At 44.6% G+C, this 17,563-nt stretch overlaps 1 protein-coding gene across 2 annotated transcripts; it reads left to right on the top strand.

Annotated features, from left to right (window-relative positions):
* The first annotated feature begins 8,882 nt into the window (after positions 1–8,882).
* Positions 8,883–17,476, top strand: LOC306994953 (glutathione S-transferase theta-1-like). 2 transcript variants are annotated; one of them, XM_079605994.1, is made up of 5 exons: positions 8,883–9,128; positions 9,323–9,410; positions 15,723–15,873; positions 16,686–16,856; positions 17,009–17,476. In XM_079605994.1, exons 1-5 carry the CDS (start codon positions 9,005–9,007, stop codon positions 17,147–17,149), a joined length of 675 nt encoding a protein of 224 aa, XP_079462120.1. In that variant the 5' UTR covers positions 8,883–9,004; the 3' UTR covers positions 17,150–17,476. The 2 variants fall into 2 exon arrangements, with proteins under 2 accessions (XP_079462120.1, XP_079462121.1); XM_079605995.1 differs by having other exon boundaries at positions 8,966–9,128; positions 9,274–9,410.
* Positions 17,477–17,563: the final 87 nt, after the last annotated feature.

Genomic DNA, 17,563 nt, shown 5'->3' with positions numbered 1-17,563 from the left:
CTTCAGAAACATGTTTTCCAGCTTGTCTAGTGTGCTGTCCAGGTCTGATAGCGCCTTTTCAAGCATCTCTGGATTTGGCAGACCCATGCGTGGCAGTAAAACGTACTCGGTTACTAACGTAACCTCGGTTCTCTCTAGGAGAGGGAACGAGTACTGCGTCGAAGAACGCTACGGGAAAGATATTTCTTTGTCGAGATTGAAGCCAAAAATGAATCCTTAATTTTGTAATATTGTAAAACGCTTTTCTGAAGCATACAACCTAGGCGGAGCAATACAGCTCACCCATTGGCTGCTCTGCCAGAAAAGCACAGCCTATGCGAGGCCAGGACGCTGACCAATGAGGGCGCTTCGCGCCCTTCTGCGTCACCTCCCGCCCAAACAGGCGTGGCCTAGGCCTATAAATACGAGCATAGCTGTCTAACACGCCGATTTTCGTCAATGAAGCGACGCAGCGTGGACACGCACGGCATGAGACGCAGTACCCTCTCCTAGAGAGAACCGAGGTTACGTTAGTAACCGAGTACGTTCTCTTACGTAGAGTTCTCTCGTACTGCGTCGAAGAACGCTACGGGAACCCTATGCAAACCGCCGTGCGTGTTCTTGGATCGACACAGACACCTAAGGGCGCGCGCGCCCTGGTATACAAGCGCCTACCCCAAGAAGTATAGGGAGAGCGGCTAAAATAGCATCATCCCTTATAGTAGTGCCTCTTAAGGCATAATAGCATATATATGTAAATATAGATATATATGAAGGGTAATAGCATGCTCATGGGACACATTGTCAGTGAGTGATGCTTAAACATTGAAGTGACCTGGGCCGCAGCGCGGGGCAGGAACACTTATACATATTAGACATTGAAGTGACCTGGGCCGCAGCGCGGGGCAGGAGCACTTGTACATATTACCATTGAAGTGACCTGGGCCGCAGTGCGGGGCAGGAACACTTATACATAGTCTTCTAGACCGAGAGCAGTTTAGCCTGCAACGCAGGAACCTCTAGGTTATAGAACCTAATAAATGTAGACGGGGAGGCGTATGTAACGAGTGTAATCATGTAACGAGATTCCGCTATACCAAGCCCATGAAGAGGCCATGCCTCTCGTGGAATGTGCTCTGATGCCCAAAGGGCATTCCAAGCCTCTAGATGCGTAGGCTAGCGCAATGGCGTCCACTACCCATCGAGACAGACTCTGTTTCGTTGCGGCTCGTCCCTTGGAGCGCCCGCTGAACGAAACGAAGAGCTGCTCCGTCTGTCGAAAAACAGCGGAGCGGGACACGTAAGCTCTTAATGCCCTGACCGGGCAAAGGGAGCTATTTCCGTCCTCTGAGGCCGGCAGGGCCGACAGGGAGATGACCTGAGCCCTGAACGGTGTGTTGAGGGACTTAGGCACGTACCCATGCTTCGGTTTCAATACGACTATAGAGTCGTTTGGCCCGAACTCCATACAAGAAGCTCTCACTGAGAGCGCTTGCAAGTCTCCCACACGCTTCACTGAAGCGAGAGCCAAAAGAAACACGGTCTTGAGAGACAGGTGTTTCATGTCAACTGAGTGAATAGGCTCGAAAGGGGGCCCCTTTCATAGCGTTCAACACTGTAGAAAGGTCCCAAACGGGGACTGAAGGAGGCCTTGGAGGGTTTAACCTCCTGGCGCCTCTCAGGAAGCGGACCACCAGGTCGTTCCTGCCTAGTGAACGGCCAAGCGTTGGATTAACGAACGCTGATATGGCAGCCACATAGACTTTGAGCGTGGATGGGGTTCTTCCCTTATCCAATAGCTCTTGCAAGAAGGAGAGAATCTCCGGTTCTCCACACTGAAGTGGTGACAGACCTTGATCTGAACACCATCCAGAGAACACCGACCATTTGGAAGCGTAGAGCCGTCTAGTAGACGGAGCCCTAGCTTGTTCGATCGTGTCTAACACTCCTCTTGGGAGGTTAGCGGGTACCCGTTTATGGCCCATACGTGTAGGGACCAAAGCTCGGGGTGAGGATGCAGAATCGAGCCCTTGGCCTGTGAGAGGAGGTCTCTCCTCACTGGAATCGGCCACGGGGCAGTACTTTTCAGTCGCATCAAAGCTGGGAACCAGGTCTGATTCGTCCAGAATGGAGCAACTAGCAGTACTGAGCATCCGCTCTCCTTGATACGCTCCAGCACTTGAGGCAGGAGTGAGACAGGAGGAAAAGCATAGAGCGGGCGGCGGGGCCAGACTCTGGCCAGCGCGTTCGCGCTCTTCGAAAAGAATTCTGGGCAATGAGCGTTTTCCTGGTTTGCAAACAGGTCTATTTCCGCTCTGCCGAACGTTTTCCACAGCAGACGCACTGTCTGTGTGTGTAGGGACCACTCTCCCGTGGGAACGTTGTTCCGTGAGAGTCTGTCCGGGCCTACGTTCAAGTGGCCTGGCACGTGCATTGCTCTTAACGAGCGCAGGTTGTGCTGGGCCCACACCAGTATGCGTTCCGCTAACCTGAATAGGTTCCGGGATCTCACGCCACCCTGGCGGTTTATGTAGGCTACTACCGACATGTTGTCCGAGCGGACCAGGACGTGGTGTCCTTTTATCCGGGGACAGAAGCGCCTCAGCGCAAAGTCCACTGCCATCATTTCCAGGCAGTTTATGTGCGGTAGTTCGGCTCGCTCTGACCACTGGCCAAAGAGCGGACTGCCGTCGAGCAGTGCTCCCCAGCCTGAGGTGGACGCGTCCGTGGACACCACCTTCAGGCTCGAGGAAGTCCCCAGGCTTACACCTGACCGGTACCAGTCTGACGCTCTCCATGGTGTCAGGGCTGAAATGCATTCCTGAGTGACCTTGAGGCGATAGCGACCGTGTAGCCATGCTCGGCGCGGTACGCGCGCTCTCAACCAGAACTGTAGTGGGCGCATGCGCAGCAGGCCCAACTGTAGCACTGTTGAGGCTGAGGCCATGAGGCCCAGCATTTTCTGAAATCTCCTGAGTGGCACTATGTGGCCGCTGAGGAAGGATTTCGCCATTTGCAGGGTATTTCGCCTGCGCTGTGATGACAGCTGTGCTGTCATAGACAGTGAGTTCAGATCCAGTCCTAAAAAGGAGATCCTTTGACTGGGAAACAGTGAACTTTTCTCCCAATTGACTCTCAGACCTAAGCACTCGAGGTGATCGAGTATTAGTGTCTTGTGGTGAGCGAGTTCTGACGGCGATTGAGCCAGAATTAGCCAATCGTCCAAATAGTTCAGAATTCGAACGCCCCGGAGTCTCAGGGGTGCCAGCGCCGCGTCCATGCACACTGTAAATGTACGAGGTGCTAGGGATAGGCCGAATGGCAGGACTGTGTACTGATATGCCCGGCCCTCGAAGGCGAATCTCAAAAATCGCCTGTGACGTGACGCAATTTGTATGTGAAAATACGCGTCTTTCAGATCTATTGCCATAAACCAGTCTCCTCGGCGAATTTGCGCGAGGATACTTCTGGTCGTGAGCATTCTGAACTTCCGCTTTGCAAGCGTTTTGTTCAGACGCCTTAGATCTAAAATGGGTCTGAGACCCCCGTCTTTCTTCGGTACCAGGAAATATCTGCTGTACAGGCCCCCTTCGCTCTGAGCTTGAGATAAAGGCTCTATGGCCCCTTTGCTCAATAGCTTCGCTATTTCGGCTCGAAGTAGATGTGCTACTTCTGTTTTTACCGTGGTTTCGACTTTTCCCGTGAAACGGGGAGGGCGTCGATAAAACTGTAGCGAATAGCCTCTTTTTATAGTCTCTAGCACCCATTCTGAAAACCCCGGGTAGTCCTTCCCATGCATCTGCACGTGTGACTAGGGGTTGAATGTAATCTGGGCTCTGGTCGCGAAATGGCGGCGACACGAGAGCAACCATGTGCTGTGACATGGACGCCGTGGCGTCTGAGGCGGGGGACATGTTTAACACAGTATGCGTCCCGCGCGCGCTCGACTCTCTGAGTTGAGAGAGAGCACGCGGGGCGAGCCCTACGGGGCTCGTTATGTTTGTGAATAAACGTGGGCGCTTGGTGGCGGGCACATTTATAACACCGGGGACACTGTGTTTGTGTACTGACTGACCGTTCGTTAGTTTCGTTTTTACAGAAACCGCGGAACGTGCAGTGTGTAGTGGTTGTGGGCACTGGACAGTGGGCACGCTCACTACACGTAAAGCACAATCGGTGTGAGCCGATTTTATGTGTGCAAACCCTGTGTTGAACGGGGCTGTGCTTGTGTGAATGAATGGGCACTGGGTGGGCATTGCAGTTACACACATTACACCATCAGCCTTGGCCGGAACACCAGAAATTAAACTCTTTTTTAGATTTATCTGGGTCGCCGTGAAAACGGCGTTTGTGTGCAGGCAAACGGGCTTTACGGCCGGTTTGTTGGCTGCTGAGTACACTGGTACAAACGCGGAACTTAGGGCTGTACAAGCGGGAATCTTTGGTGGAAGTCCGGCCGCAGCGGGACCCGAACACCGTCTTTTTCCTAGCAGGGCTAGGATGGCGCCGAGGCCTCGGGCTTGATTGAGATCTTGGGCCGAGGACCACGCGGTGGCGGGCGGCGTCCGGCGGAGCGAGACCGTGGTCTCTCTCGGGCCTGTTGCTGCTGGGCCGGTGCGGCGGGCGCGGGGCGCTGCTGAGTTCGGGCAGGCGGCTGTTTAGGGCGGCCTGTTGCGGAACTGGAGCGCTTTGGCAGGAAATGTCTCATGGCCTGCGAAGTTTTCTGTACCTCGGCGAATCGGTCCGCGAAGTCCTTCACGGAGGATCCGAAGAGGCCAGCCGGTGAAATGGGGGCGTCGAGAAACGCAGAGCGCTCGGATTCCGCCATTTCAGAGAGAGTCAGCCATAAATGTCTCTCGGAAACAGTAGCTGTGGCCATAATCCTGCCGATGGCGTGTGCGGCGGACTTTGTAGCGCGAAGAGCTAGGTCTGTGGCGCTACGCAAGTCCGGAACACTGATCGCGCCCGGGCCTTCCTCGTCTAGCTTGCAGAGGAGGTTGGCCTGGTGGATTTGGAGCACCGCCATGGTGTGCAGCGCCGATGCAGCTTGTCCGGCGGCGGAATACACGCGACCGTTCAGAGCTGACGACGTGCGGCAAGCTTTGGATGGTAGGACTCCCTTAGCCCGCCGTCCAGCAGAGGGTGGGCAAAGGTGAGTCGCTACCGCCTCCTCGACCGGAGGGAGAGCGTGGTAGCCTCTGTCTCGAGCACCGTCCACTACGGAGAATGCTGGCGAGGCAGAAGTACGTACTCTGGCTGAAAATGGCGCCTTCCACGATTTCGCTACCTCTTCGTGAAGCTCAGGAAGAAACGGTGCGTGTCTGGAGGGGGGCGCAGCGCGGTCTCCAGAGAGGAAGCGTCCATCCAGCCGGTTGAGTGCAGGTTGTTCGGGCGTCGACCAATCGAGGCCGAGGCTCGACACGGCCTGTGTGAGCAGACGCATCAGTTCTGCCTCGATGCTGATCTTCCCTCCTCTGCGCTCTCGAACAGCGGGGGAGGGGAGGTCCACGGAGCTCGCCCAACCCTCGCTCTCCGAAGCGAGAAGCGAACAGCAATCATCATCTCCCTCTGATACAGCTTGCTGGTCGTCTTCCATAACGGACAAAGCGGCGTGCTGCGGCTGTTGTCCGTCGGTGAGCGACTCGAGCGAAACGTTGAGAGGAGCTAGCGGCGGCGGCGGCGAGCTCCTCGTGGAGGGAGGTTCCGGGACCCGCTGAGCACGGCGCTTTTTACGGCGCGGCGCTACAGGGGGCGGTTGAGCAGCTTCGGCGAAAGATGCAAGGCGAGTCCGCAGAGTCGCGATTGGCATCATGTCGCAGTGATGGCAGCCGCCATCACCGAGAGCGATAGCTGCATGTTCCTCGCCCAAGCAGGAAACACATAATTCGTGGTGGTCCCCGTCGATGAGCGCGGCTCGGCAGGAGCCGCAGGAAAAGCGAGACATCTTTAGAAAGACACTCGTGCTCTTTTGTGAGGAAAAAGCGTGTGACGCGGTAGGCGAACACACACACAAAACACACACAAAACTGAAAGGATATATCCACGCCGGAGAAGCGCAGCAGGGAACGGCGGCTGAAGGCGGCGATGACCAGCGGCTTCAGGTAAGGGCTCGTCCTGCTGAGGTGCTTGTATCCAAACGGCTGTGGCGGCTCGAATCAATCCAGCGATGCGTGCAGCTTCGTTGAATTTAAGAAAATCGGCGTGTTAGACAGCTATGCTCGTATTTATAGGCCTAGGCCACGCCTGTTTGGGCGGGAGGTGACGCAGAAGGGCGCGAAGCGCCCTCATTGGTCAGCGTCCTGGCCTCGCATAGGCTGTGCTTTTCTGGCAGAGCAGCCAATGGGTGAGCTGTATTGCTCCGCCTAGGTTGTATGCTTCAGAAAAGCGTTTTACAATATTACAAAATTAAGGATTCATTTTTGGCTTCAATCTCGACAAAGAAATATCTTTCCCGTAGCGTTCTTCGACGCAGTACGAGAGAACTCTACGTAAGAGAACTGTTTTTGTTAAAAAGCCAAAATAGAACAAATGCACATACAAATAAAAAACATGCAAAACAGACTTCACCAGCTCTTACCACACTTTCCAGTCCCAGTGACAGAAGGGAGAAAATAATAATAAAAATGCCTTCTGTCCCAGGTTTTATCTCAATACTGGTTTTGCTAGATCTTAGTGCTGCATTCAAAACTATAGATCATAAAATACTCAACCGCCGACCCCAGGTGGTTAAAGCAGAGAGAATGTTTTCATATTTGGCTCTAAACTCTGGAATAGACTTCTTGAAAATTTATAAAATATAGAAATATTTGCCATAGTGGCACAGTAAGTAGGCTCCTCAACACCCAGCCACCCCACTATCTCTCTCTTTTTCTCTCTCCCCCTCTCTCTCTCTCTCTCTCTCTCTCTGTGTGTGTATACATGGTGTATGTGCCAACTGTCAGTACTAGCTGGGACATCATGAAATTTAGTTTAATTTAAGATATGTCCAGCATGGTACACCGTGGTCCTGTCAGAAACCTTAGCCCTCCCCCTCCCTCCCCAACTTAAATCCTTTCACACGTTGTATGGACACAGTGCAGAAACAAACTCTTTATTGGACTACATGAAAAGAAAGGACAAGACAGTGTTCATCCAAACACCATCTTCAGTTGTAAAAACACAGGAAGGAACTCAGGCAAATATCCACATAAGTCACATGATCCGCAAACATGTATGTCACATGACTACCAAGTTGTCCACATAGCATGTTTGCAAGAGCTGATGGTATTCCCTATCGCTTACAGCGAACATTTTATAACCTAGATGTTTTAGAAAATCATGAATTTACATAGACATGTACAGTACGTACACAGCTTTAGTGTTTCTGTTCTCAGATCTGTTTGGTGAATCAGTGTGTAGCCTGTCCCATCTGAGCCAGGAGGCCTTTCTGAGTTTGCTTGTTCTCCTCGTGTTTCCCCCAAAATCCAAAGACATGGAGGACAGGTGAATTGAAGACAACATTTTCTGTCCACCCCTGGATCTAAAAGATTTGTCTTAGTTTACACAAATGCTGTGTTCAAAATCGCCCCCTATACCCTCATTCACTATTCCCCACATTACTCCATATAGTCTAGTTGAAGGAGTGAATGAAACGAGGGAGTGAATTTTGACACTGACTGCATCGGAGTCTTAGCTGCTTTTTGAGGAGCCTACGTAATGTGCCATTATGGCAAAAATGTCTATATTTTAACCTCTCCATAATACACGTGTCAGTTTCACACATAAATATTGTGGATCTTGTGCGGTTGTGGAATGGAGACTTTTGTGAATGACAGGAATATGCAGCCAATGGGAATACAGCACCTCAGACCATTCCTCTCTCTCTCTCTCTCGGGCCGTGTTTACACCTGGTATTAAGGAGCATTTTCATAAATTCGATCTCAAGTGGACAACGCTGAATACAGGTGTAAACGGGGTCTAAAACGTTTTAAGCTAGTCAATCTTCAACCACTTCCAGAGGTAGTCGAAAACACATTAGACCGGATTGCTTTCATAGATGCTCGTGACAAAACACCACCTACTCTTCGCCGACCTAATAATGCGATGCGTAAACATTATAGGAAACGCGCTAGCCAGACGGGATTTAAACTTTGTTTGCTGAAAACTTAAGTTTGGTTTTGAATGTGAAAAATATACCAAGCACAATGTTCTCTCGCCATTCCTGATTTCTAACACTCACTTTGTTCGGCATTACTTGCGGCTGTCAGAGCAGAAACGAAAACTGCTGTTCTTCGTATATTTCGTATTATATTATCGTATTATTTCGATATTCCCGTCGTCTCCGTTGGTATTCATGTCACTTGCGCGAGTCACTTTCATATTAGATTGAAAGATCTATAAAAAAACGAAACAAAACATAGACCCTCTCCTCGAGAAAATCAGTATAAGTGGTTGAAAGTGGACAAAAGAGAAGTTAAAACACCAGGTGTAAACGGGTATGTGTTTCCCTCGTCTACTTGTGATCTGATTGACCAAAACGCATCTTAATGAAGTTTTAAGTAACAAAGTTTGTGAGAAGCATGTTCAAGTAATCAACCAATCAGCACAAGAGAAAGCCGCTATATATAGCCTTCCCTCACCTCTGTCCCATTACAGTTTCACAGCATCCCTCCACCACCACATCGCCTCACTCTTGGCTGGTTTTCTTTCCCAGTCAAGTAGGGGAGTACTCTGGGTTCGGGACAAATGTCTGAGCTCGAAACCCTCCCCCGGACAGAATGCCAAATTAATCATAACTTAAAATAACTTGTGAAATAACAGGTGTGAACAGCGCCTGTGCCAACTGTCCTGTACTAGCTTGGACGTCCTGTGATCTAGCTAAATTTAAGAACACCCTGGTCCCGTATCAAAATCTAAGTCACATCACAACCATACACACACATACACACACCCCTTCCCCACAGCCGGGGGCCCTATTAAAGCGGCTGAGGGATCCCAAACAGGAAAACTTGTTCCTATACAGAAGAACTCTCACTTGCAGTTGACTATGGCTGGCAGACAGGCAGTGAAAGCGTACTTAGATCTCGTGTCTCAGGCCTGCAGGGCTGTGCTAATATTCCTCAAAGACAACAAAATCCCACATACGGTGGAAAACATTGCGATACAAAAAGGTGAGCAGCATTATTGTGAGTGTGTTGTTCAGTTGAGGAGTTAGAGTTGTTTTGGATGCATTTGTCGACATCAGATGGAATGAATGCAAACATGTACAAATGTTATGCTGCATATACAGTAATCTGTTCAACTTCATTTCATTAGATGAACTTTAACCTTCGCAACTTTAATGTCCTTGAACGTGAACCTCTAGGACAGCATAAGACACCTGAGTTCACCAGACTCAACCCCATGCAGAAACTGCCAGTGCTGGAGGACAATGGATTCGTTCTCACTGAGAGGTAAAGAGAGAGTGAAGCTCTGTTTTATTTGAGCTATTATTATACTAGTAGTATTTTACTTATTTAAAAAATTATTATTATTATTATTAGGGGTGTAACAATATCCTCATGTCACGATTCGATACATATCAAGATACGGTGTAATTGCGATACTCCAAGACATAGTATGGTAAAAGGTTAACAAAAAAAGGTTTATTTACTGTTTATTAAAATGCTAAATTTGGTATTACATTGGGGGTGGAAATGAATAGGCTTAGTCCACGCTACGTCAGGTAAAAGTAAGGTGCGTAGCCACTGTTTTCCTGATGACCGTGTTTCTGATATCGCTGCGCGAGTACCCGAGATCTTGAACGGTGACGAGCGCGTCAGAGCTGTCGTCTTGCACGCAGGAGTGAACGACGTCAGGCTGCGGCAGACGGAGGTTTTGAAAAAGGATTATAGGAACCTAATCGAGACGGTACGCACCGCATCGCCTGAAATAACGATCATCGTGTCTGGGCCGCTTCCCACGTATCGACAAGGGCATGAGAAGTTCAGTAGATTATTCGCGCTAAATGAATGGTTAATGTCATGGTGCAATGAGCAGAAACTGCTCTTTATAAATAATTGGAATCTGTTTTGGGAGCGTCCTAGGCTCTTCCGCGCTGATGGCTTACACCCAAGTAGAAATGGAGCGGATCTTCTGTCGGATAACATCTCCAAGACGTTAAAGACCGTTTGACTAGTTACCAAAAATCCAAATCACAGTCTCTGCTGCACCAAATTAATTGATATAAATACTAGTGTAGAACATTTAATAGAAACTGTGTCTATTCCTCGTTTAGTTAGATCAAATAATAAATCTACTGTAGGATCTAGGAAAAATCTAATTGTTATTAAAACAGAAAATCTCGCTATTAGTGAACAAAAACAATTTCTAAAGCTAGGTCTTCTGAACATTAGATCACTCACACCTAAAGCAGCTATTGTAAATGAAATAGTCACAGATAATAGCATCGATGTACTTTGCCTTACTGAAACCTGGCTTAAACCAAATGACTATTTTGGTCTTAATGAGTCCACTCCACCAGGATACTGTTATAAGCATGAGCCCCGTCTGATTGGTCGTGGCAGCGGTGTTGCAACAATCTACAGAGATATTCTTAATGTTACTCAGAAAACAGGTGACAAATTTAATTCGTTTGAAGTACTTGTATTAAATGTTACGCTCTTAGATGTAAGGAAAAAAATCCCTATTATCTCTAGCCTTGGCTACCGTATATAGACCGCCAGGGCCCTACGCTGATTTCCTAAAAGAGTTTGCAGATTTTCTCTCAGATCTATTGATCAACGTCGATAAAGCATTAATTGTTGGAGATTTCAACATACACGTTGATAATTCAAATGATGCGTTAGGGGCTGCGTTTACAGATTTATTAAACTCCTTTGGGGTCAAGCAAAACGTCACCGGACCAACTCATCGTCTTAATCATACTCTAGATTTAATTATATCATATGGAACCGATCCAACCGATATAGATATCATTCCACAAAGTGATGGTGTCAGTGACCACTTCCTGGTAACTTGTATATTACGGACTACAGTACTATGTCATACTGCGCCGCGTTACCGACCAGGCAGAACAATCCTTCCATCCACCATAGATAATTTCTCAAATTGCTTATCTGATTTGTCTCAGTTACTGCCTGAACCCAAACAAACAGATGAATTAGAGGAAGTAACTAGCACTATGAGCACCATTCTCTCTAGAACATTGGATATTGTTGCACCCATTAGATTAAAAAAGGTCAGAGAGAAAAGTAAAGCACCATGGTACAACAATACTACGCATGTTCTAAAGAGAGAAACCCGTAAATTAGAGCGCAAATGGAAACAAACTAATTTAGAGGTCTTTAGAATCGCGTGGAAAGACAGTATGTCACGTTATAAAAAGGCCCTAAAAGCGGCAAGGGCTGAGCATCTCCGCAAACTAATAGAAAACAACCAAAATAATCCAAGATTTTTATTTACCACCGTGGCTAGACTAATAAATAAACAAACGTCACCTGACCAAAATATCCCGTTACAGTTTAGCAGTAATGATTTCATGAACTTCTTCACTGAGAAAATAGAAAGCATCAGAACCACAATTGTAAACATTCAATCTTCAATCGCGCCTTATAAATCAGCCTCAATTATCACCCCGCAAGAACAATTACAGTGCTTTACAACTATAGAACAAAAAGAGTTAAATAAACTTATCACTTCATCTAAAACAACAACATGCTTATTAGATCCTATACAGTTAGGTCCATATGTATTTGGACACAGGCACAATTTTTCTTTTTTTCAGGTATTTACCAACACATATTCAAGCTATAGTTATTTAATGGATATGGGCTGAAAGTGCACACTCTCAGGTTTAATTTGAGGGTATTTACATCCAAATTGGAGGAAGGGTTTAGGAATTACAGCTCTTGGGAGAGCCACCCCCCCTTTTTCAAGGGACCAAAAGTAATTGGACAATTGAATCAAAAGTGATTTCATGGACAGGTGTGGGCTATTCCTTCGTTATTTATTCATTAATTAAACAGGTAAAAGGTCTGGAGTTGATTCTAAGTGTAGTATTTGCATTTGGAATATATTGCTGTGAACCTACATCATGCGTTCAAAGGAGCTCTCCATGCAAGTAAAACAGGCCATCATTAGGCTTCAAAAACAAAATAAATCCATCCGAGAGATAGCAGGAATATTAGGAGTGGCCAAATCAACAGTTTGGTACATTCTGAGAAAAAAAGAATCCACTGGTGAGCTCAGCAACATAAAAAGGCCTGGACGTCCACGGAAGACAACAGTGGTAGATGATCGCAGGATCCTCTCCATGGTAAAGAAAAACCCATTCACAACATCCAGCCAAGTGAAGGACACTCTCCAGGAGGTAGGCGTGTCATTGTCAAAGTCTACAATCAAGAGAAGACTTCACGAGAACAAATACAGAGGGTTCACCACAAGGTGCAAACCATTCGTAAGCATCAAGAATAGAAAGGCCAGATTAGACTTTGCCAAAAAGCATCTAAAAAAGCCTGACCAGTTCTGGAAAAGCATTCTTTGGACGGATGAAACTAAAATCAACATGTACCAAAATGACGGGAAGAAAAAAGTATGGAGAAAGCTTGGAACAGCTCATGATCCAAAGAATACAACATCTTCTGTTAAACATGGTGGAGGCAGTGTGATGGCATGGGCATGCATGGCTTCCAGTGGCACTGGATCACTGGTGTTTATTGATGATGTAACAGAAGACAGAAGCAGCCGGATGAATTCTGAAGTGTATAGGAATATACTGTCTGCCCAGATTAAGCCAAATGCAGCAAAGTTGGTTGGACGGCGCTTCACAGTACAGATGGACAATGATCCAAAACACACTGCAAAAGCAACCCAGGAGTTTTTTAAGGAAAAGAAGTGGAATATTCTGCAATGGCCGAGTCAATCACCTGATCTCAACCCGATCGAGCATGCATTTCACTTGCTGAAGGTAAAACTAAAGGCAGAAAGACCTACAAACAAACAACAGCTGAAGACAGCTGCAGTTAAGGCCTGGCAAAGCATCACAAAGCAGGAAACCCAGTCTTTGGTGATGTCCATGAGTTCCAGACTTCAGGCAGTCATTGCCTGCAAAGGATTCTCAACAAAATATTAAAAATGAACATTTTATTTATGATTATATTAATTTGTCCAATTACATTTGAGCCCCTGAAAATAGGGGTACTGTGTATAAAAATGGTTGCAGTTCTTAAAATGTTTACTTGATATTTTTGTTCAACCCCTTTAATTAAAGCTGAAAGTCTGCACTTCAAATTCATATTGATTGTTTCATTTTAATTTTATTCTGGTGGTATACAGAACCAAAAGTATGAAAATTGTGCCTGTGTCCAAATATATATGGACCTAACTGTACCAACTAAACTACTGAAAGAAGTGTTACCTGTAGTGGAAGAGCCTCTACTCAATATCATTAACTCGTCTCTATCTTTAGGTCACGTTCCAAAAACATTTAAACTGGCAGTTATAAAACCACTCATTAAGAAACCACAATTAGACCCACATAATCTAGCAAATTATAGACCCATTTCAAATCTTCCATTTATGTCTAAAATATTAAAAAAAGTTGTGTCCGCTCAACTGAGCTCTTTTTTTGCAAGAAAATGACATCTTTGAAAAGTTTCAGTCAGGATTCAGGCCGCACCATAGCACTGAAACTGTGCTCGTTAAAATCACTAATGATTTACTTTTAGCTTCGGACCAAGGCTGTACCTCAATACTAGTTTTACTTGATCTTAGTGCTGCGTTCGATACTATAGATCACACAATACTCTTAGATCGACTACAAAATTATACTGGCATTCAAGGACAAGCATTAAGCTGGTTTAGATCATACTTATCTGACCGCTACCATTTTGTTTATTTAAATGGAAAAAAATCGATCATATCTTCAGTAAACTATGGAGTGCCGCAGGGATCTGTGCTAGGCCCTCTATTATTCTCAATTTATATGCTGCCACTTGGAAATATTATAAGGAAACATGGAATTAGTTTCCATTGTTATGCTGATGACACTCAATTATATATTTCATCACGGCCGGATGAAAACGCTAAATTATCAAAATTGACAGAGTGTGTTAAAGATATAAAAGATTGGATGACGCGTAATTTTCTTCTATTAAATCCAGACAAGACGGAGGTACTACTTATCGGTTCAAAAAACCGCCCACAAAACCTCTCACAATACAACTTTAACATAGTAGGATGTCCTGCTACTTTATCCTCTACAGTAAAAGACCTGGGTGTCATACTAGACTGCGACCTGTCTTTTAAAAATCATATTTCATATGTTACAAAAACGGCATTTTTCCACCTTAGAAACATTGCTAAGCTACGTAATATGCTATCAGTTTCTGATGCAGAAAAGTTAGTTCATGCATTCATGACCTCGAGACTAGATTACTGTAATGCTCTATTAGCTGGTTGTCCTGCATCCTCAATAAACAAGCTACAGTTAGTCCAAAATGCAGCTGCTAGAGTTCTTACCAGATCAAGAAAATATGATCATATAACACAGATCTTATCATCACTACACTGGTTACCTATAAAGTTCCATATTAATTATAAGGTATTGTTACTGACTTATAAAGCCCTAAACGGCTTAGCTCCAGTTTATTTAACGGATCTTCTATCGCCATATAATCCATCGCGCTCTTTAAGATCGCTAAATTCGAGGCTTTTGGTTATACCTAGGATATCTAAGTCCACCAAAGAAGGATGAGCATTCTCACATTTAGCTCCAAAACTCTGGAATAGCCTTCCTGATACTGTTCGTTGCTCAGACTCGCTCTCCCAGTTCAAAACTAGATTAAAGACGCATCTCTTTAACCAGGCATTCATATAAATGTTTTAATCTTACAGTTAAATCCGGCCTCTAGTTCATAACCGCCAGAGGAGAACTGGCCCCCGACTGAGCCTGGGTTCTCCCAAGGTTTTTTTTTTTCTCCATTAGGTCACCTGATGGAGTTTTAGGTTACCAATGGGTCACCTGATGGAGTTTTTCGTTTCCTTGCCACTGTTGCCTTTGGCTTGCTCAGTTGGGGATATTCAATTTAATGAATCAATCAATATTACTATTGATTAGCATTACCAAACATGGACGTTTATTGTTATTTTAATTTAATACTGTGAAGCTGCTTTGATACAATCTGTATTGTGAAAAGCGCTATACAAATATTCTTGACTTGACTTGACTTGACTTGGTGCTGGTGATCCAACAATGCACAGGACAATGGTGACACCACAATACAAATATTCACAATTCTGAAGCTGAAAACAGAATTATTTATTGACTAGATATATTTTTACTGGTAACATAAGACATTTGGCATTATCAGGACCCACAAATATTCCCCCATTTCATTATTATACATTAAATGTAACATTATATAGTAGTTTAATATAGTACTGACACTAAAATTTGTTTTGTTTTTCAGGTGAACTATGATACATTGTCACCATCCACGATACATATTGATGCTTTTTTGTATTGCGATATATTGTGACACAATATATTGTTACACCCCTAATTATTATTAATTTCTCCCTTCTCTCACTGGGACTGCTGGGAAGTGTGGTAAGAGCTGGTGAAGTCTGTTTTTCATTTGTATGTGCATTTGTTCTGTTCGGTCTGTTTAACAAAAAAAATCACAAGGCTGAATAAATGAAAAAATATATATTTTTATACATAATTTGGTGAAATATTCCTCCAAACTCTTGTTTTCTGTCAGTGACGCCATATTGAAGTATCTGGCGACAACCTGTAATGTCCCTGATCACTGGTACCCCAAACTGCCAGAGAAGAGAGCGCGAGTGGATGAATACTTAGCCTGGAGTCATGCGAACACATGCACGCACATTTCCTCAGTCTTCTTGCATGAGGTAGGGTTTGATATGTGGCCAGTTGACATGATATCCCCTTAACTGTCACTGTCCCGCTACCAAAGTTTACTTCTCTATATTGCTAAATCTTATCATGACAAACTATATATCATTGGAAAGGTCTAAGACTCTAAATAGATATTTTACCACTGTTTTTTGTTACAAATTATGTAGGAACAGAAATGCATTAATTTATGACAAGAGTGCACCTCAAAAAATCTACATCATAACAGGAGTTCTGGCCTTTGTCTCAAAAAGTCGACGCACACACTTTTAATAATTGAAACTTTGGGTTTCATGCTTGAATTTTATAACAAAACATATAAACTAGTATTTGTCCATAAAAAATATACAATAATATAATCCTCTAAACGCCTAAACAAAATCTCATGAGAACTTACATTTTTGTGATATCAACTTCAAATTTGGAACACAACTTGGTTAGATATGATTTTAGAGTCAAGAATATTATGTAAAATACATATTTTATAAAAAAGAAAAAATATTGAGTACAGTATATTTGATTTACTGTAAGTTTAAACTTCCATAACTTTTTCATCCTTTAATTTTTAATGTATATAATCTGCAATAATCTACTGAGTGTTTTCTTTAAAACAAACCCAAACTTAGGTCTATATTCCAAAAGCATTCTTGAATTACAACCATATAGGTTTGAATAGTGTATTTTAACATCCATTCTCAAAAAGGGGGGTGACAGAAAGCGGTGACGCTATTCTTCATCTAAAACTATTTGAAACAACATTTACCCGTTTCATTCTGGCAGACTTCATAGGTTTTGTATTACTGCACAGGTTTTACTGCCACGCATGGGGCTGCCAAATCCAGAGATGCTTGAAAAGGCGCTATCAGACCTGGACGGCACGCTAGACAAGCTGGAAAACATGTTTCTGAAGAGACAGGCCTTCCTGTGCGGTGACGACATCTCATTGGCTGACTTGTTAGCGGTTTGTGAGATCATGCAGGTAAATACTTAGAGTTGAATGTTTACACAGACCAGTTAAAAGTCTCTTTAATAAATTACTACCTGTCTTTGTTCACATGGTGTTGAAATGTTTGGAGAAGTCTAAGCTATAGGGCTGAAGATCTTTAAAATACGTTCACTTGTCTCTTTCAGCCCCTGTGCGGCGGGAGGGACGTTCTGAAGAACAGACCCAAACTGCTGAGCTGGAGGAGTCGAGTCCAGTCCTCTCTCTCCGACTCCTTCGATGAAGCTCACGACATCGTCTACCGTTTAAGAGAATCTAAACACACCTAAACTGTCTCCCTATTCAAAACAATACAATCTGTAAAGATATATTTCACAACTATTCATAATTAACATGGCAAAGTGTTTACTTTATGGGATCAATTATGTATTTTTGCCTTTTGAAAAATGTCCACAAGTCATTTTGTTAGGAAGGTTTTCTAAGTGCTATGGTTTGCAATGATACATTTTCTCTCAAAACCAAAATATAACATGTAAATATATTAATGTTGTCAAAAATGTACAAATATTTATATAATAAAGTGGTACAGTGTCAGATATTCTGAATGAATATGCATTGTAAGATTTTCCAAAAAATAAACATAAATGAAAATCAGACTCAAGTGTTGTCGGATTACCTGTGACTGGAATGATATAGATTAGTTTGCATAGCATCTCATTTGCTGTATATTGGCAAGGTTCACA

The sequence above is a fragment of the Phoxinus phoxinus genome (genome assembly GCF_949152265.1).
Source record: "Phoxinus phoxinus genome assembly, chromosome: 3".
NCBI classification, from domain to species: domain Eukaryota; kingdom Metazoa; phylum Chordata; class Actinopteri; order Cypriniformes; family Leuciscidae; genus Phoxinus; species Phoxinus phoxinus.
This window is presented reverse-complemented; position numbering and strand designations above follow the sequence as displayed.